At 45.0% G+C, this 17,181-nt stretch overlaps 1 protein-coding gene across 1 annotated transcript in view; it reads right to left on the reverse strand.

Annotated features, from left to right (window-relative positions):
• The window catches only part of cd109 (CD109 molecule), a 140,374-nt gene that overhangs the window by 108,976 nt on the left and 14,217 nt on the right, over nucleotides 1-17,181 (reverse strand). The window contains exons 3-8 of the mRNA XM_072580292.1: nucleotides 16,583-16,611; nucleotides 14,850-15,074; nucleotides 6,836-6,961; nucleotides 3,282-3,321; nucleotides 2,675-2,762; nucleotides 978-1,065 (exon numbers count right to left, since the gene is read on the reverse strand). Of these exons, the coding sequence (XP_072436393.1) occupies nucleotides 978-1,065; nucleotides 2,675-2,762; nucleotides 3,282-3,321; nucleotides 6,836-6,961; nucleotides 14,850-15,074; nucleotides 16,583-16,611 (596 nt within the window). The remainder of the gene's footprint in view (nucleotides 1-977; nucleotides 1,066-2,674; nucleotides 2,763-3,281; nucleotides 3,322-6,835; nucleotides 6,962-14,849; nucleotides 15,075-16,582; nucleotides 16,612-17,181) is intronic.

The raw sequence follows: 17,181 nt of genomic DNA on the forward strand, positions 1-17,181 counted from the left end.
GGTACATTTCCAAATCAGGATAGTGAGCAGCTTGGAAGGGAACTTGTTCCCATGTATCTGCCTACCTTGTCCTTCTGGATGGAAGTGGCTGTGGGTTTAGAAGATGCTGTCTAAGGATCTTTGGTGAATTTCTGCAGTGCATCTGATAGAAAGTACACACTACTGCTCCTGAGCATTGGTGATGGATGGAGTAAACATGAGAATATAGGAACTTTGGGACAGCAGCAGACCATTCAGCCTCTTGAGTTTGTTCTTCCATTCAATGAGATCACTTCTGATTTATGCCTAACTCTATACATCTATCTATAGCCCACTTTTACTTAATACATCAGCTTAACAGGAATGTATCTATCTCAGATTTAAAATGCGGATGTTTGTCGACATGGTGCCATTCAAGTGGGCTGTTTTGTCCAGGGTGGTGTTGAACTTGTTGAGTGTTGTTGGAGCTACATTCATCCAGGTAAGTGGGAAGTATTCCATCACATCCCTAGACAGGCCATGGGGAGGTGAGTTCCTCGCTACAGAATTCCTAACCTCTGATCTGCTCTTGTAGCCATAGTATTTATATGGCTAGCCCAGTTCAGTTTCTAGTCAGTGGTAACCCCCAGGATGTTGATAGTAGGGGATTTACACAGAGTTGGGCAATCAAATTGATTCCCAAAACATTCACAGTATGTTCTGGCATCCAGGAGGAAGGGAGATTCATTTCCTAAACTTGTTAGAATTTCCATTGCTGAGGCAGAGTGGGGAGAAGCACATCTGGAGCAAAACACCAGCATAGATGAGTTGGGCTGAATGGCCTGAATCTAGGCAGTCTGGATGAACCAATGTAATGGGCATTTGTATAGAATCTGAGATTGAAGCGGACAGTTGCCTTCTTGAGTAATGATACCAGGAGAGGAGAGAACTGAAGGAGGAATGGGCATTGAGGTATAAAGGGAGAGCTGGTTTGAAGAGAAATGAAGTTTCAGAAGTACCTCAAAAGTTTTGTTTGTCATCTGTAAGAAGAACGGGAGGGAGATGCTAACCGTCACGTTCCCTTTGACAGGTTTCCCATACAGGTATCTGAAAAGGAAGAAGATGTGAGGGCTGGCACACCCAAGATGAGAAACAAAGGGACAACGAAGCACTATTCTGCTGCCGTTCACCGGAGGCTTCGGGCATTAAATGCAGACCTTACCAGCGACACCCCAAGACCAAATCAAAATAAAAAGAATCAACGCCGTTCACAATCCTGCAAATTGTTAATGAGCTTTGGCCAGTGATGCAACAAATTTTGGTGAAAGGACTTTGTTTCAAACCATGTCACAGTGTAACCTCCTGACTGAGCTAGCGTTCGGCAACCCCCTTGTGTTCCTGAGGTGGCTGTCTGTCACAACTGTCGCCAATATTTTCCACACCCTGTACACCCACTCGGCAAACTCGGTGCTGTCCACATCTGGCATTTCTCTCCCTTTGATCTTCGCGCCTGATCAGTACCACTATGGCACTACAATAACAACAACCCACATTTATACAGCACCTCTAATGAAGTGGAACATCCCGAGGTACTTCAGGGGACTGATATAAAACAAAGTATGACGCCAGCGAACCTTGTAAAGTGACTGTGGGTCAGGTGAGCCAGTGTTTTGTCCAAGAGGTCAATTTTATGAAGTAATTTAGAGGAGGTGAGGCAGGGCTACATAGAGAACAGATTCCAGAGTTTCAGGTTCAGACAACCAAAGATACGGACACCAATAATGGAGCAATATTGATTGGGAATGCCAAAGAATCCAGAATTAGCAGGGTCCAGAAATCTCAGAGGGATTTTTCTGATTGTTCATGTGCACATTGTTAGCATGGGTATTTAAGCACATCACTAATTCGCTGGAGAAGGTAGCGGTGAGTTGCCTTTCTGAACAATGGCAGCCCTTGGGTGTAGATATCCCCACAGCGCTGTCATGGAGGGAGTTCCAGGATTGTGACCCAGCGACAGTGAAGGAACAGCGATGTACGTCCAAGTCAGGAGGGTGTGTGGCTTGGAGGGAATGTGCAGAGGTTGATGTTCCCATGGATCTGTTGCCATTGCGTCTGTCTAGATGGTAGTTGTCATCAAAGTGCTTTGAGAGGGGCCTTGCATATTCACTGCAATACACACACATTGCCACTCTGCATCAGTGATGGAGAGAGTGAATGTCAAAGATGGTGGGTATGGTACCGATCGAGTGGGCTTTGTCCTGGATGGTGTCGAGCTTCCTGAGTATTGTTGGAGCTATTACCCATCCAGACCTTGTTGGGAGGTGCTGAGAAAACAGGAGCTGAGAGAGTGATTCGCTGCTGAATCGTCAGCCTCTGACTTCATCTTGTGGAGTTAGGGTGGGTTGTGGAGATAGAGAGGAGTGAGGTTATTTGAAAACAAGAATGAGTATTTTAAAATCAGCAAACACAGCAGTGATGGGGAACAGGACTGGCTGTAAGTAAAGTCATGGACAGCAGAGTTTTGAATGATCTCAAGTTCCTGGAGGATATAATGTAGAGATCAGTACATATTCAATACCCATCCTTAGCTTCACCAATGCTGGATAACTTTCTTACTCAAGGGATGTCACTGTCTTAGGCCTAGCCAGACAATCTATTAGAATTTGATGATTATCTTTTCATTACCGTGTAAAGTTTGATGCTCAGAATAACTCACCGTCCAGTGACAGTACCGGTTAGGTCCATGTCATCAAGTAGAAGATACACAGATGATGTGTTGATTAAAACCTCAAAGCGAGACAACACTGAAATTGGAAATCAGTCAACAACACAATGAGCTCAACTGGCTTGGAAATTTCATGGTTCAGGTAACTGAGTTATTTCAAGGCAGAGCTAAAACATACACTTTGAGCAAGAGAACCAAAGGTTATTGGGAATGAAGAGAAATGTGGAGTTGAGTGCAAAAGCAGATCAGCCGTGAATTTCTCTAATGACAGAGCAGGCTTGAGGGGCCGGATGGCCTACTGCTACTCTGAGCTCATACACTGCAGTTGTTACCCGTGCCTAACTTCCATTGAGAAGGCACCAGTAAACTGCCTTTCTTGAACCGCTGCAGCCTATTTGGGGTAGAGATGCCCATAGGAAGGGATTTCCAGGATTCTGACCCAGTGACACTGAAGGAAAGCTGATTATATTTCCATAAGTCAGGATGGTGAGGGGCTTGGAGGGGAACATGTAGTGACTGGTGCTCCCATGCATCTGCTCTTCCTCAGTTCAACAAAACTATTTCTGTCCTGCACCCGAAAAGACCACAAGTTACTTACCGTACTCAGCAACTGTGAAAGTCTTTTCCTTTTGAACACCCTGTAAGCCAATGACAACATTAATGCATCCATAACAAGATTTTTCAAAAGGAACTTAAAACTGCACAATAGTTACCCCCTTTCCTATCACTCATTTACAGAGTGACATTTTACCCAAAGTTTGGCAACATTTTATCCATAGGGATCCATCTCAGGATTGCTCGAGATGCATGGACATTACATTGAGGGTACTTAAAAGTTTGAATATAATGCATTTAAAAGTAGTCTACTTTATAAACACTCTTGTTTGCTCGCTATAAAACCTTTCAGCAATGAGGCGTACCAGAAATGTGCTCAGTTAGAGCTGGGAATAGTACCAAATGTTTATGAGATTTTGCCAGTGAGCATTTTCTTACATCAAGACTGTACATGTCGGACAGATTTTGTCTATTTATCCTATCCATGCCCCTCATAATTTTGTAAATCTCAATAAGGTCATCCCTCAGCCACTGAAGCTCCAGGGAAAACAGCTCCAGCCTGATCAGCCTCTCCCTGTAGCTCAAATCCTCCAACCCTGGCAACATCCTTGTAAATCTTTTCTGAACCCTTTCAAATTTCACAACATCTTTCCGATAGGAAGGAGACCAGAACTGCACGCAATATTCCAACAGTGGCCTAACCAATGTCCTGTACAGCCGCAACATGACCTCCCAACTCCTGTACTCAATGCTCTGACCAATAAATGAAAGCATACCAAATGCCTTCTTCACTATCCTATCTATTTGCACTCCAAGGTCTCTTTGTTCAGCAACACTCCCTTGGACCTTATTATTAAGTGTATAAATACTGCTAAGATTTGCTTTTCCAAAAGGCTGCACCTCGCATTTATCTGAATTAAACTACATCTGCCATTTCACAGCCCATTGGCCCATCTGGTCAAGATCCTGGTGTAATCTGAGGTAACCCTCTTCGCTGTCCACTACACCTCCAATTTTGGTGTCATCTGCAAACTTACTAACTGTACCTTTTATGCTCGCATCCAAATCATTTATGTAAATGACAAAAAGTAGAGGGCCCAGCACCGATCCTTGTGGCACTCCACTGGTCACAGGCCTCCAGTCTGAAAAACAACTCTCCACCACCACCCTCTGCCTTCTACCTTTGAGCCAGTTCTGTATCCAAATGGCTAGTTCTCCCTGTATTCAGTGAGATCTAACCTTGCTAATCAGTCTCCCATGGGGAATCTTGTTGAACGCCTTACTGAAGTCCATATGGATCACATCCACTGCTCTGCCCTCATCAATCCTCTTTGTTACTTCATCAAAAAACTCAATCAAGTTTGTGAGACATGATTTCCCATACACAAAGCCATGTTGACTATCCCGAATCAGTCCTTGCCTTTCCAAATACCTGTACATCCTGTCCCTCAGGATTCCCTCCAACAACTTGCCCATGACTGAGGTCAGGCTCACTGGTCTATGGTTCCCTGGCTTGTCTTTACCGCCCTTCTTAAACAGTGGCACCACGTTTGTCAACCTCCAGTCTTCCGGCACCTCACCTGTGACTATCGATGATATAAATATCTCAGCAAGAGGCCCAGCAATCACTTCTCTAGTTTCCCATAGAGTTCTCGGGTACACCTGATCAGGTCCTGGGGATTTATCCACCTTTAACCATTTCAAGACATCCAGCAATTCCTCCTCTGTAATCTGGACATATTGCAAGATGTCACCATCTATTTCCCTACAGTCTATATCTTCCATATCCTTTTCCATAGTAAATACTGATACAAAATATTCATTTAGTATCTCCCCCATTTTCTGTGGCTCCACACAAAGGCCGCCTTGCTGATCTTTGCGAGGCCCTATTCTCTCCCTAGTTACCCTTTTGTCCTTAATATATTTGTGAAATCCCTCTGGATTTTCCTTAATTCTATTTGCCAAAGCTATCTCATGTCCCCATTTTGCCCTCCTGATTTCCCTCTTAAGTATACTCCTACTTTCTTTATACTCTAAGGATTCACTCGATCTATCCTGCCTGTACCTGACATATGCTTCCTCTTTTTCTTAACCAAGCCCTCAATTTCTTTAGTCATCCAGCATTCCCTATACCTACCAGCCTTCCCTTTCACCCTGACAGGAATATACTTTCTCTGGATTCTTGTTATCTCATTTCTGAAGGCTTCCCATTTTCCAACCGTCCCTTTACCTGCAAACATCTGCCTCAAATCAGCTTTCGACAGTTCTTGCCTAATGCCATCAAAATTGGCCTTTCTCCAATTTAGAACTTCAACTTTTAGATCTGGTCTATCCTTTTCCATCACGATTTTAAAACGAATAGAATTATGGTCGCTGGCCCCAAAGTGCTCCCCCACTGACACTTCAGTCACCTGCCCTGCCTTATTTCCCAAGAATAGGTCAAGTTTTGCACCTTCTCTAGTAGGTACAATCACATACTGAATCAGAAAATTGTCTTGTACACACTTAAGAAATTCCTCTCCATCCAAACCTTTAACACTATGGCAGTCCCAGTCGATGTTTGGAAAGTTAAAATCCCCTACCATAACTACCCTATTATTCTTACAGATAACTGAGATCATGAGGGATAAAGGAATAAAATGATTCTTTTCATGTACACACAGCACTTGATGCCCATTCCCTAATCACCCTGGAGAAGGTGGTGGTTAACTACTTTACTGAATCACTGCTGACCGGGGATCAGACTGATGACCTAGTGGTATTGTCAGTGGGCTATTAATCCAGGGACCCGGGTTACAATCTGGGAACCAGGGCTCAAATTCTCCACTGCAGATGGTGGAATTAGAAACCAACAATTTAAAAAAAATTGAGAACCCAATAACCGTGAAATGATTGTTGCGGAATAACGCAACTCACTAAGCCCCACTTGGGAAGGAAATCTGCTGTCCTTAACTGGTCTGGCCTACATGTGATGCCAGTAATGTTGTGATGAAGGGTCTCTGGACCCATAACACTGACTCTACTTTCTCTCCACAAATGCTGGCAGACCTGCTGAGTTTCTTCAGCAATTTCTGTTTTTGCCACAGCAATGTGGTTGACTCTTAACTGCCCTCTGGGAGAAAGTGAGGACTGCAGATGCTGGAGATCAGAGCTGAAAATGTGTTGCTGGAAAAGCGCAGCAGGTCAGGCAGCATCCAAGGAGCAGGAGAATCGACGTTTCGGGCATGAGCCCTTCCCGAAGAAGGGCTCATGCCCGAAACTTCAATTCTCCTGCTCCTTGGATGCTGCCTGACCTGCTGCGTTTTTCCAGCAACACATTTTCAGCTCTTAACTGCCCTCTGGGCAATTAGGGATGGGCAATAAATGCTGGCCTGGCCAATGATGCCCATATCACATAAATGAAGGAATGCCCATAATGTGGCTAGGAATGGACTCCCAGGAATTTGAGCCAAAAATATCATGTGTGGAAGGAGGTTTGAGCGAAGCATAAATTCTAGTATGCAGCAGATGGGCCAAATGGCTGCTGCTGTATACAAAACATAGCCTTTGTCAGTGGTGAGTTTTGCTAAAGTGAACAGTAGGATTAATAATACTCACATTAGATATAACCTGTATGTACCAGTTTCCGAGTAATGAGTTTGGAGACAGTGGAAATTCCTTAGAAACAACACCTATAGTGGGGTCCAAGTCCAGCCACTGTTGGATCACAAACTTCCGCGGACTCTGTTGGAAAACAAATTACATTTCATTTTGGTGTTAATTATTGTTCAGTTCAGTTATTTCTCTCATATTTTATGCAGCGAGCATTAGCAGTAATGATAAAGCACCAACAAATTTTATTTATTTACCACCTGGTTGAGCATGGAAGTGATGACTGACAGCCCAGTGCACCGCTGAGGGGGTTGGGAACTGTTGAGGTGAGACTTAATATTGAGGTGAATATAAATGATCCCTTGTCACATTTTCCAAGAAGACCGGGGGAGGGGGTGGGGGGTGGAGGGGGGGGTTAGCCTTGACATTCTGGCCAGTAATCCTCCCTCAATCCACATGACAAAGGCAGATTATCTAATCATGACCATAATCTGATTATGGGATCGTACTGTGTGTGTGTATTTCCTCCAATACATTTTGAAAGTTTTTTTTAATGGGACATCCTACAATCTTGACAGAAACTAAATATTGGCAACTTTTTATTCTATTTTTCAGTAAATACTGGCAACTCATATGGTCAGTGGGGAAGTAAGTTGTGAAGAAGACTTATAGAGTTGTACAGCATGGAAACAGACCCTTCGGTCCAACCCATCCATGCTCACCAGATATCCTTGAGGAGTTTTCAAATGATAAGTAAGTGGGTGATAATTTAGCAGCTGGAATATAATGTAGAAAAACATGAATCTCTGCAATTTGGCAGGAAGAATAGGAAAGCAGAATGCTATTTAAATGAAAAGAGTTTGCAGAACTCTGATATACAGAGGGTTCTGGGTGTCCAGATACACAAATCACATAAAGTTAATAGAGCATATGATCAGAAAGACCAATAGAAGGTTAGCATTTATTGCAAGGGGAATGAATAGGTAAGTAGAGCAATACAGACAGAGAGAATTGTAAGGAAGTCTCCCTCCAGTTTTATTGGTGATACTGCATCTGGAAGATTTGGTACAGTTTTGATCTCCTCAAGTTAAAAAAAAAGGACAGAGAAGCTCTAGAAACAGTCCAGCGAAGGTTCACTACATGCGATGGTGGTGGGCTATGCTGGAAGAAAAAGTTGGACAGGCTGGACAGAGGTCTATTGGGGTTTAGTAGAATGAGAGATGATCTTATGAAAACATAGCAGGTCCTGAAGGTCTTGAAAAAGGCAGATTCTGCAAGGATGTTTCCCCTTGTGGGAGACTTTAAAACAGCTTAAAAATGATCGATGTTTCATTTAAGGTGGAGAAGAGCAGAACTTTTCTTGCTCAGAGGGTCATGCGTCTTCAAAACTCTCTTTCCGAGAGACCAGTTTGGGAAGAATCGTTATATGTTGTTTGTTTTAAAGCAGAGGTAAATAGATTTTTAATTAAAACGGGAGTCAAAGAATATCATGAATATCATAGAATCCCTGCAGTGTGGAAGCGGGGCTATTCAGCCCATCGAGTCCCACACTGACCATCCGAACAGCATGGCACCCAGACTCGCCCGATAGCCCTGCATTTCCAATGGCTAACCCACCTAGCCTGCACATCACTGGACACAATGGGGATTTTAGCATGGCCAACCTGCACAACTTTGGACTGTGGGAGAAAATCAGAGCACCCAGAAGGAACCCACACAGACACAGGGAAAATGCACAAACTCCACACAGTTGTTTACCTGAGGCTGGAATTGAACCTGGGTCCCTGGCACTGTGAGGTAGCAGTGCTAACCACCCAGCTCAGTTGGGGAAGAGGAATTGAAGCCACCATCAGATCAGCCATGATTTTTCTCAGTGGTGGAGCAGATTTAAGGCACTGCGTGGCCAAATCTGGCTGCTAATTTATATAATCATCTGCTGTACACAATTGGTATCTGTCTAGCGTCAGGGTCTCACTTGGTATCAGTGTGAGAAAGGACAAAGGAATATATCCATTAATACATCTCTTACAACACTTTATGTATTATAAACCAATTTAGAAACTCAGTGACTGTTAAAGACAAGAAACTTGTGATAATATAGCACCGTAATGCAACAGCAGATGTCTCAAAATGCTTTACACCTAACAAAATACATCTGAAATGTAGTCCCCTATTGATAACATGACAAACGTTTTCAAGGTGTAAAGTGCTCACAAACAGCATTGAGATGGAATCAGACCTCATTTTGTGGTGGACCTTTGGACACCGGCCAACATGCTAAAATAACTCACTTCACTTCTGGAAAGAGTTCCGCCGGTTGTTTATCACCCATACGGGACTAGGTAAACAATCACGAGTTGAATGACTTGGCAGGTTAGTTGTCAATGAGACCAAACAAACTGGTAAATAATCTCTTGTCAGGAATTAGGTTCCTGCTTCAGTTTCTAAAACAGTCTGAAATAATCCCAGAGCAGACAACAATTGAGACAAAGAGGCCCATTCAGTTTGAGGGATATACAACACCTTGCTCATTAACATCCTCAAGTGGCATGCTGCACCAAAGCATGCAAATTAAAGTCTTGATTTGATTAATTCCATTCAAAGCACCATGTCAATCACATGAGATTTTAATGATAAAGCTTTTTCACTAACCTTGAATTATCAGGGCCAGCTCCTCAACTTTAAAACAAACTGCATTAACATCAAGGCTAACAGGAAAGTGAGGACATTTATCCAACAACAACATCTGGATTAGTGGTGCTGGAAGAGCACAGCAGTTCAGGCAGCATCCGAGGAGCTTCGAAATCGACGTTTCGGGCAAAAGCCCTTCATCAGGAATAAAGGCAGTGAGCCTGAAGCGTGGAGAGATAAGATAGAGGAGGGTGGGGGTGGGGAGAGAGTAGCAGAGAGTACAATGGGTGAGTGGGGGAGGGGATGAAGGTGATAGGTCAAGGAGGAGAGGGTGGAGTGGATAGGTGGAAAAGGAGCTAGGCAGGTAGGAAAAGTCCGGACAAGTCATAGGGACAGTGCTGAGCTGGAAGTTTAGAACTAGGGTGAGGTGGGGGAAGGGGAAATGAAGAAACTGTTGAAGTCCACATTGATGCCCTGGGGTTGAAGTGTTCCGAGGCGGAAGATGAGGCGTTCTTCCTCCAGGCGTCTGCTGGTGAGGGAGCAGCGGTGAAGAGGCCCAGGACCTCCATGTCCTCGGCAGAGTGGGAGGGGGAGTTGAAATGTTGAGCCACGGGGTGGTGTGGTTGATTGGTGTGGGTGTCCCAGAGATGTTCCCTAAAGCGCTCTGCTAGGAGGCGCCTAGTCTCCCCAATGTAGAGGAGACCACATTGGGAGCAACGGATACAATAAATGATATTAGTGGATGTGCAAGTAAAACTTTGATGGATGTGGAAGGCTCCTTTAGGGCCTTGGGTAGAGGTGAGGAAGGAGGTGTGGGCACAGGTTTTACAGTTCCTGCGGTGGCAGGGAAATTGCCAGAATGGGAGGGTGGGTTGTAGGGGGGCGTGGACCTGACCAGGTCGTCACGGAAGCAACGGTCTTTGCGGAAGGCGGAAAGGGGTGGGGAGGGAAATATATCCCTGGTGGTGGGGTCTGTTTGGAGGTGGCGGAAATGTCAGCGGATGATTTGGTTTATGCGAAGGTTGGTAGGGTGGAAGGTGAACACCAGGGGCATTCTGTCCTTGTTACGGTTGGAGGGGTGGGGTCTGAGGGTGGAGGTGCGGGATGTAGACGAGATGCGTTGGAGGGCATCTTTAACCAAGATCCCAAGATCCACAAGCCTGACCATCCTGGCCGACCCATTCTCTCAGCATGCTCCTGCCCCACTGAACTCATTTCTACCTACCTCGACACTGTCCTATCTCCCCTCGTCCAGGAACTCCCCACATACGTTCGAGACACCACCCACGCCCTCCACCTCCTCCAAAACTTCTGTTTCCCCGGCCCCCAACGCCTCATCTTCACCATGGATATCCAATCCCTCTACACCTCCATCCGCCATGACCAGGGCCTCCAAGCCCTCCGTTTTTTCCTCTCCAGACGTCCCCAACAGTACCCTTCCACCGACACTCTCATTCGTTTGGCCGAACTGGTCCTCACCCTTAACAATTGCTCCTTTGAATCCTCCCACTTCCCCCAGACCAAAGGGGTAGCCATGGGCACACGTATGGGCCCCAACTATGCCTGTCTCTTTGTTGGCTACGTAGAGCAGTTGATCTTCCGTAATTACACCGGCACCACTTCCCACCTCTTCCTCCACTACATTGATGACTGCATTGGCGCCACCTCGTGCTCTCGCGAGGAGGTTGAACAATTCATCAACTTCACCAACACATTCTACCCTGATCTTAAATTTACCTGGACCATCTCTAACACCTCCCTCCCCTTCCTGGACCTCTCCATCTCCATTAATGACAACCGACTTGACACTAACATTTTTTACAAACCCACCGACTCCCACAGCTACCTGGATTACACCTCTTCCTACCCTACCTCTTGCAAAAATGCCATCCTATATTCCCAATTCCTCCACCTCCGCCAGATCTGCTCCCAGGAGGACCAGTTCCACCACAGAACACACCAGATGGCCTCCTTCTTTAGAGACCGCAATTTCCCTTCCCACGCATCTCGTCTACATCCCGCACCTCCGCCCTCAGACCCCACCCCTCCAGCCGTAACAAGGACAGAACGCCCCTAGTGCTCACCTTCTACCCTACCAACCTTCGCATAAACCAAATCATCCGCCGACATTTCCGTCACCTCCAAACAGACCCCACCACCAGGGATATATTTCCCTCCCCACCCCTTTCTGCCTTCCGCAAAGACTGTTCCGTCAGTGACGACCTGGTCAGGTCCACGCGCCCCTACAATCCACCCTCCCATCCTGGCACCTTCCCCTGCCACCACAGGAACTGTAAAACCTGTGCCGACACCTCCTCCCTCACCTCTATCCAAGGCCCTAAAGGAACCTTCCACATCCATCAAAGTTGTACCTGCACATTCACTAATATCATTTATTGTATCCGTTGCTCCCGATGCGCTCTCCTCTACATTGGGGAGACTGGGCACCTCCTAGCAGAGCGCTTCAGGGAACATCTCTGGGACACCCACACCAATCAACCACACCACCCCGTGGTCCAACATTTCAACTCCCCCTCCCACTCTGCCGAGGACATGGAGGTCCTGGGCGTCCTTCACCGCCACTCCCTCACCAGCAGACGCCTGGAGGAAGAACGCCTCAACTTCCACCTCAGAATACTTCAACCCCAGGGCATCAATGTGGATTTCGACAGTTTCCTCTTTTCCCCTTCCCCCCACCTCACCCTAGTTTAGATTAGATTACTTACAGTGTGGAAACAGGCCCTTCAGCCCAACAAGTCCACACCAACCCACCGAAGCGCAACCCACCCATACCCATTCTCCTACATTTACCCCTTCACCTAACACTACGGGCAATTTAGCATGGCCAATTCACCTAACTTGCACATTTTTTGGATTGTGGGAGGAAACTGAAGCACCCGGAGGAAACCCACGCAGACACGGGGAGGATGTGGAAACTCCACACAGAGAGTCACCTGAGGCGGGAATTGAACCCGGGTCTCTAGCGCTGTGAGGCAGCAGTGCTAACCACTGTGCCACCGAGTGAGTTGTCATACACCACACCATCTCGGAAGCCCTAATGTTAAATTGACTTGTGATACACTAATAAAATAAGAGGCGTGCCTTAAAATATCACTTTTAAATAATCTATGCCCTCTGTTTTCTTGTTCTCAATGCTAATGTCATCTTTGAAAAACATTGTAAGTCAATTAAATGTGACTTAAAAGCAGAAAACACCAATACATTAACTATTTATGTTTTCATTGATGCAGCCTGAATAATTTTGTATTATAATATTATATATTATATATAATATATATATAATATAATGTAATATTATAATAAAATAGTTCTAAACTTCCAGCTCAGTAACTGTCCCCATGACTTGTCCGACCTGCCTATCTCCTTTTCCACCTATCCACTCCACCCTCTCCTCCCTGACCTATCACCTTCATCCCCTCCCCCACTCACCCATTGTACTATATGCTACTTTCTCCCCACCCCCACCCTCCTCTAGCTTATCTCTCCACGCCTCAGGCTCACTGCCTTTATTCCTGATGAAGGGCTTTTGCCCGAAACGTCGATTTCGAAGCTCCTCGGATGCTGCCTGAACTGCTGTGCTCTTCCAGCACCACTAATCCAGAATCTGGTTTCCAGCATCTGCAGTCATTGTTTTTACCTCATTGATTTTATCCAACAGCAACAGCCCACCCTTATCCAGCAAAACACGTCAAGGCACATCATGGTGATACTCCCAGACAAGGTTTGATCCCAAGTCACAATATTAGAACAAGTCACAAAAAACCTTGGTCAAAAATGTCAGATTTCAGAAGTGGCTTGTAGACAGATGGAAGTTTGGAGGGCAAGTGCCAAAGTTTACAGCCTAAATTTAGCTGAAGGTGAACTTTTACAATTAAAACTCAGGGAACATCCAAAGATTGTCCAGAAAGTGACAAATTGAGCTTCTGAGGCATGAAAACTAAAAGTTAAAGGGACAATAAAATTAGCTTGGTAACAATATTGGCAACAAAAATAAGTATTGAATGTTTAATATGCAATTCCTCTTTGTTGCTGTTTTCAATTCCTCTATTCTTGTCTATCACACAACAAGCTTTGGATTTGACTTTCCACCTTATACTTCAAAAATTAACTTAACCTGTTATTCCTCAGTTGGTTGTTTAACATCATAGAGTCATAGAGGTCTACAGCACAGAAAAAGGCCCTTCAGCCCATCATAACCATACTAGTTAAAAACAACCACCAAACTATTCTAATCCCATTTCCCACCACTTGGCCCATACACTTGTAATGCCTTGATATCTCAAGTGCATACCTAAATACTTCTTAAACGTTGTGAGGATCCCTGCCTCTGTTCCTTACCTAAATCCCAGTGATTGATTCCTCCACCAAAGAGAAACACTTTTTTTCTCTCTACCCTGTCGATGCCCCTCTAAATTTAAGCATTTAAATCATGCCCCCATTCAGTACCCAAAGCCCCAAGGAAAACAGCATTCTTCATAACTGGAACTCTCCAGCCCATTTAACATCCTGGTAAATCTCTTCTGTACCCTCTCCAGTACATTCATATGCCACCTTTAATGTGGTACCCAGAACTGTGCAAAATACTCTAACCATAATCAGTCATTTGGTAACAAAATCAGAAATTGCTGGAAAAGCTCAGCAGGTCTGCTTTCTCTCTGTGGAGAGAAAGCAGAGTTAACATTTAGGGTCCAGTGACCCTTTTGTTCTGAAGACGAAAGGTAAGGAACTCAACTTCTGACACGGCAAAGCCTGTCTATCATCTACAAGACACGAGTCAGGCATATGATGGAAAACTCCCTCCTTTTGTGGACGGGTGCAGTTTCAGCAACACTGAAGAAGCTCAATGCCAACCAGGACAAAGCATCCTGGTCAAATGGTACAGCACCCATAACTTGAACATTCACTCCTACCGCTGCAGTGCACAGTGGTAGCAGTGTGTACCAGCTTCAGGATACACTGCTGGAATTTGCTAAGTCTTCTTTGGGCGTATCTTTCAAATCAACCAGCCCCTCCCCACCACCATCCCCACCCCTCACCAACTCCTACCACTTAGAAAGTCAAAGGTGGCAGATGCATAGGGACACCAATGTCTGCAAGATTCCCCCCTTGACTTTGAAATATATCACCATTCCTTCATTGTCACTGGGTCAAAATCTTGGAACTCTCTCCCTGACAATGCTGAGAGCATATCTACACCCAATTGGTTCAAACAGTTTCTCAATGACAATCAAGGAGGTGGAATCAATGTATTTTTTTGTCAATGACTCACAAACCCCACGCAATGAATGAAAACTCTAAAGGCTAATAGTTACAATGAAGCAAAGGATGTAACCTCTTCCACCCGTCAGTACTCTTAAGTGGGACTTACGCGAATGATGATACTTATTTTGCCCATATGCGGTTTCAGGTCAGGGTAGATAGAGATGGCTCGAATCTTCACTGTCTGCCCTGGTTTGTACATAGCCTTGTCTGTCTGGATCAAGATGGAGACAGGTTCCTTCACAATTCTCACAGAGCTTGAGTTGGTAAACAGCAGTCTTTCCTCTGAGTAGCCTTGGACTACCAAATCGTAGTAGTTTTCTGCTAATCCCTCCTAGGAGTTGAGAAAGACAACAAAAAATGTCACAGCACAACAATTGCTCTTCTTGCAACAAATATTCAGAAATACACATTGGGAAAGTTATCATGTGCACTCTGTCATTTAACCTTCACTGTCTCTCACCGATCACACATCTTCCATCTGTCTCTTGTCTTTCCTGTTAATACCCTTCTCTTATTGACATGGTTAAAACCCATAGATTTGGATCTTTAGCTTTTTCTATGGAATCCCTATAGTGTAAAAGCAGGCCATTTGGTCCATTGAGTCTGCAGTGACCCTTCCCACCCAGACGTACCTCCCCCCAATCCTATAACCCTGCATTTCCCATGGCTAACTCATCTAGCCTAGGCATCCCTGGACACTATGGGTAATCTAACATGGCCAAATCACTTAATCTGCACATTTTTGGATTGTGGGAGGAAACCCATACAGACACAGGGAGACGTGGGAGGCGATGGCTTACTGGTATTATCGCTGGACAGTTAATGCAGAAATCCAGGTAATTTTCTGGGGGCCTAGGCATGAATCCTGCCTTGGCAAATGGCAGAATTTGAATCCAATAAAAATCTAGAATTAAGAATCTAGTAATGACCATGAATCAATTGTTGGGAAAAGCCCATCTGGTTCATTAATGTCCTTTAGGGAAGGAAATTGCCATCCTTACTTGGTCTGGCCTACATGTGACTCCAGACCCACAGCGATGTGGTTGACACTTAACTGCCCTCTGGGCAATTAGGGATGGGCAATAAATGCTGGCTAGCCAGCAATGCCCTCATCCCACGAATGAATAAATGAGGAAAAAAAACTTCACACTGACAGTCACCCAAGGGTGGAATCAAACCTCGGTCTCTGGGGCTATGAGGCAGCACTGAGCCACCATGCCACACCCTCGAGCACTGAACCATTAACTCAGTTTCTCTCCACAGGTGTGCAAGACCTATGGAGCATTCCCAGTGCTTTCTGATTTTATTGCAGGTTTTCACATCTGCAACATTTTATTTTCATGGGGAAACACAGAGGGGCAGCTGTCGCTGGATCCTGAGGCCAATTTTAATCCCTCCACTTGCAGACAACTGCAATTGGGCCTCTCACTCTGCTGCATACAATTTTTCAATACTTACCATGAGAAAGAATAGTGCTTTGCCATAGAGTGAAAGAATCATGGAGATCTACATCACTGGAGACCCTTCGGCCCATTGCACCCATTCCAGTCAAAACAAAACACACATCACAGTTACGAAAATCAACCCCTATGGCATCCTCAATGTCGAATCGTTCCACAAGTAAGAAAGTAAAGTTCAAAGAAAGTGGGGGAAAAGCTGTTCTTGGACCCTCATGCTTTTTAATCCCCCACATTGTGTCCCACAGTGTCCTACAGATTCACTGACTGTTCCTGAACACTGTTCATCTGTGAGATTGTGACCCGGATTCGATCCCCAGTGTCATCAAACCCCCTACTGAACCTACCTCAAACATCTTCATCATTATATTTAAATACTTACTGTTGGGAGAACCAATTTTCCCATAGAACCTGAAAGACACAACACAGCAAGTAACTCCCATTAATCAGCTGTAATGAAAATGTCAGAAGGAATAAAATATCACATTGTTACATTCTTTCTGAATGGCCAAATGAACTCTCCTGAGGGTTGTGCTATGCTGACTTTGAAATTCCTCTCCTTGTTTTCACAACCCCAATTGGCCTCTCTTTTACCCATACGCCTGTCACCTCTTCCAGCCCCGCATCCCGGTCAGGTCTCAGAACTTCTCTAACTCTGGTCTCTTGAATGTTACCAGTGTTAGTCACTCCAAGACTGGTGGCTGCTCCTTCTGTTGCCTGGGCAACAATCTCTGGAATTCCCTCCCAACAACACTCCCCCTCCCCAACTCCTTTTCGCCACCAAAAACATTAACCAAAACCTACAAGTTTGGCCAAACTTTGGACTGGGCAATCCAAATTCTCCTCCTCTGCATGTGATTAGGTGTCTAAGGTTCTTTGATGAGGCTCCCATGAAACTCCTTGTGAAATTCTACTTCATTAAAGGTGCTATATAAATGTGTATATTGTTATATTGTCTTATACCTCGGGAAGTCTGTTAAA

This window comes from Chiloscyllium punctatum, chromosome 11 (genome assembly GCF_047496795.1).
Source record: "Chiloscyllium punctatum isolate Juve2018m chromosome 11, sChiPun1.3, whole genome shotgun sequence".
NCBI classification, from domain to species: Eukaryota; Metazoa; Chordata; class Chondrichthyes; order Orectolobiformes; family Hemiscylliidae; genus Chiloscyllium; species Chiloscyllium punctatum.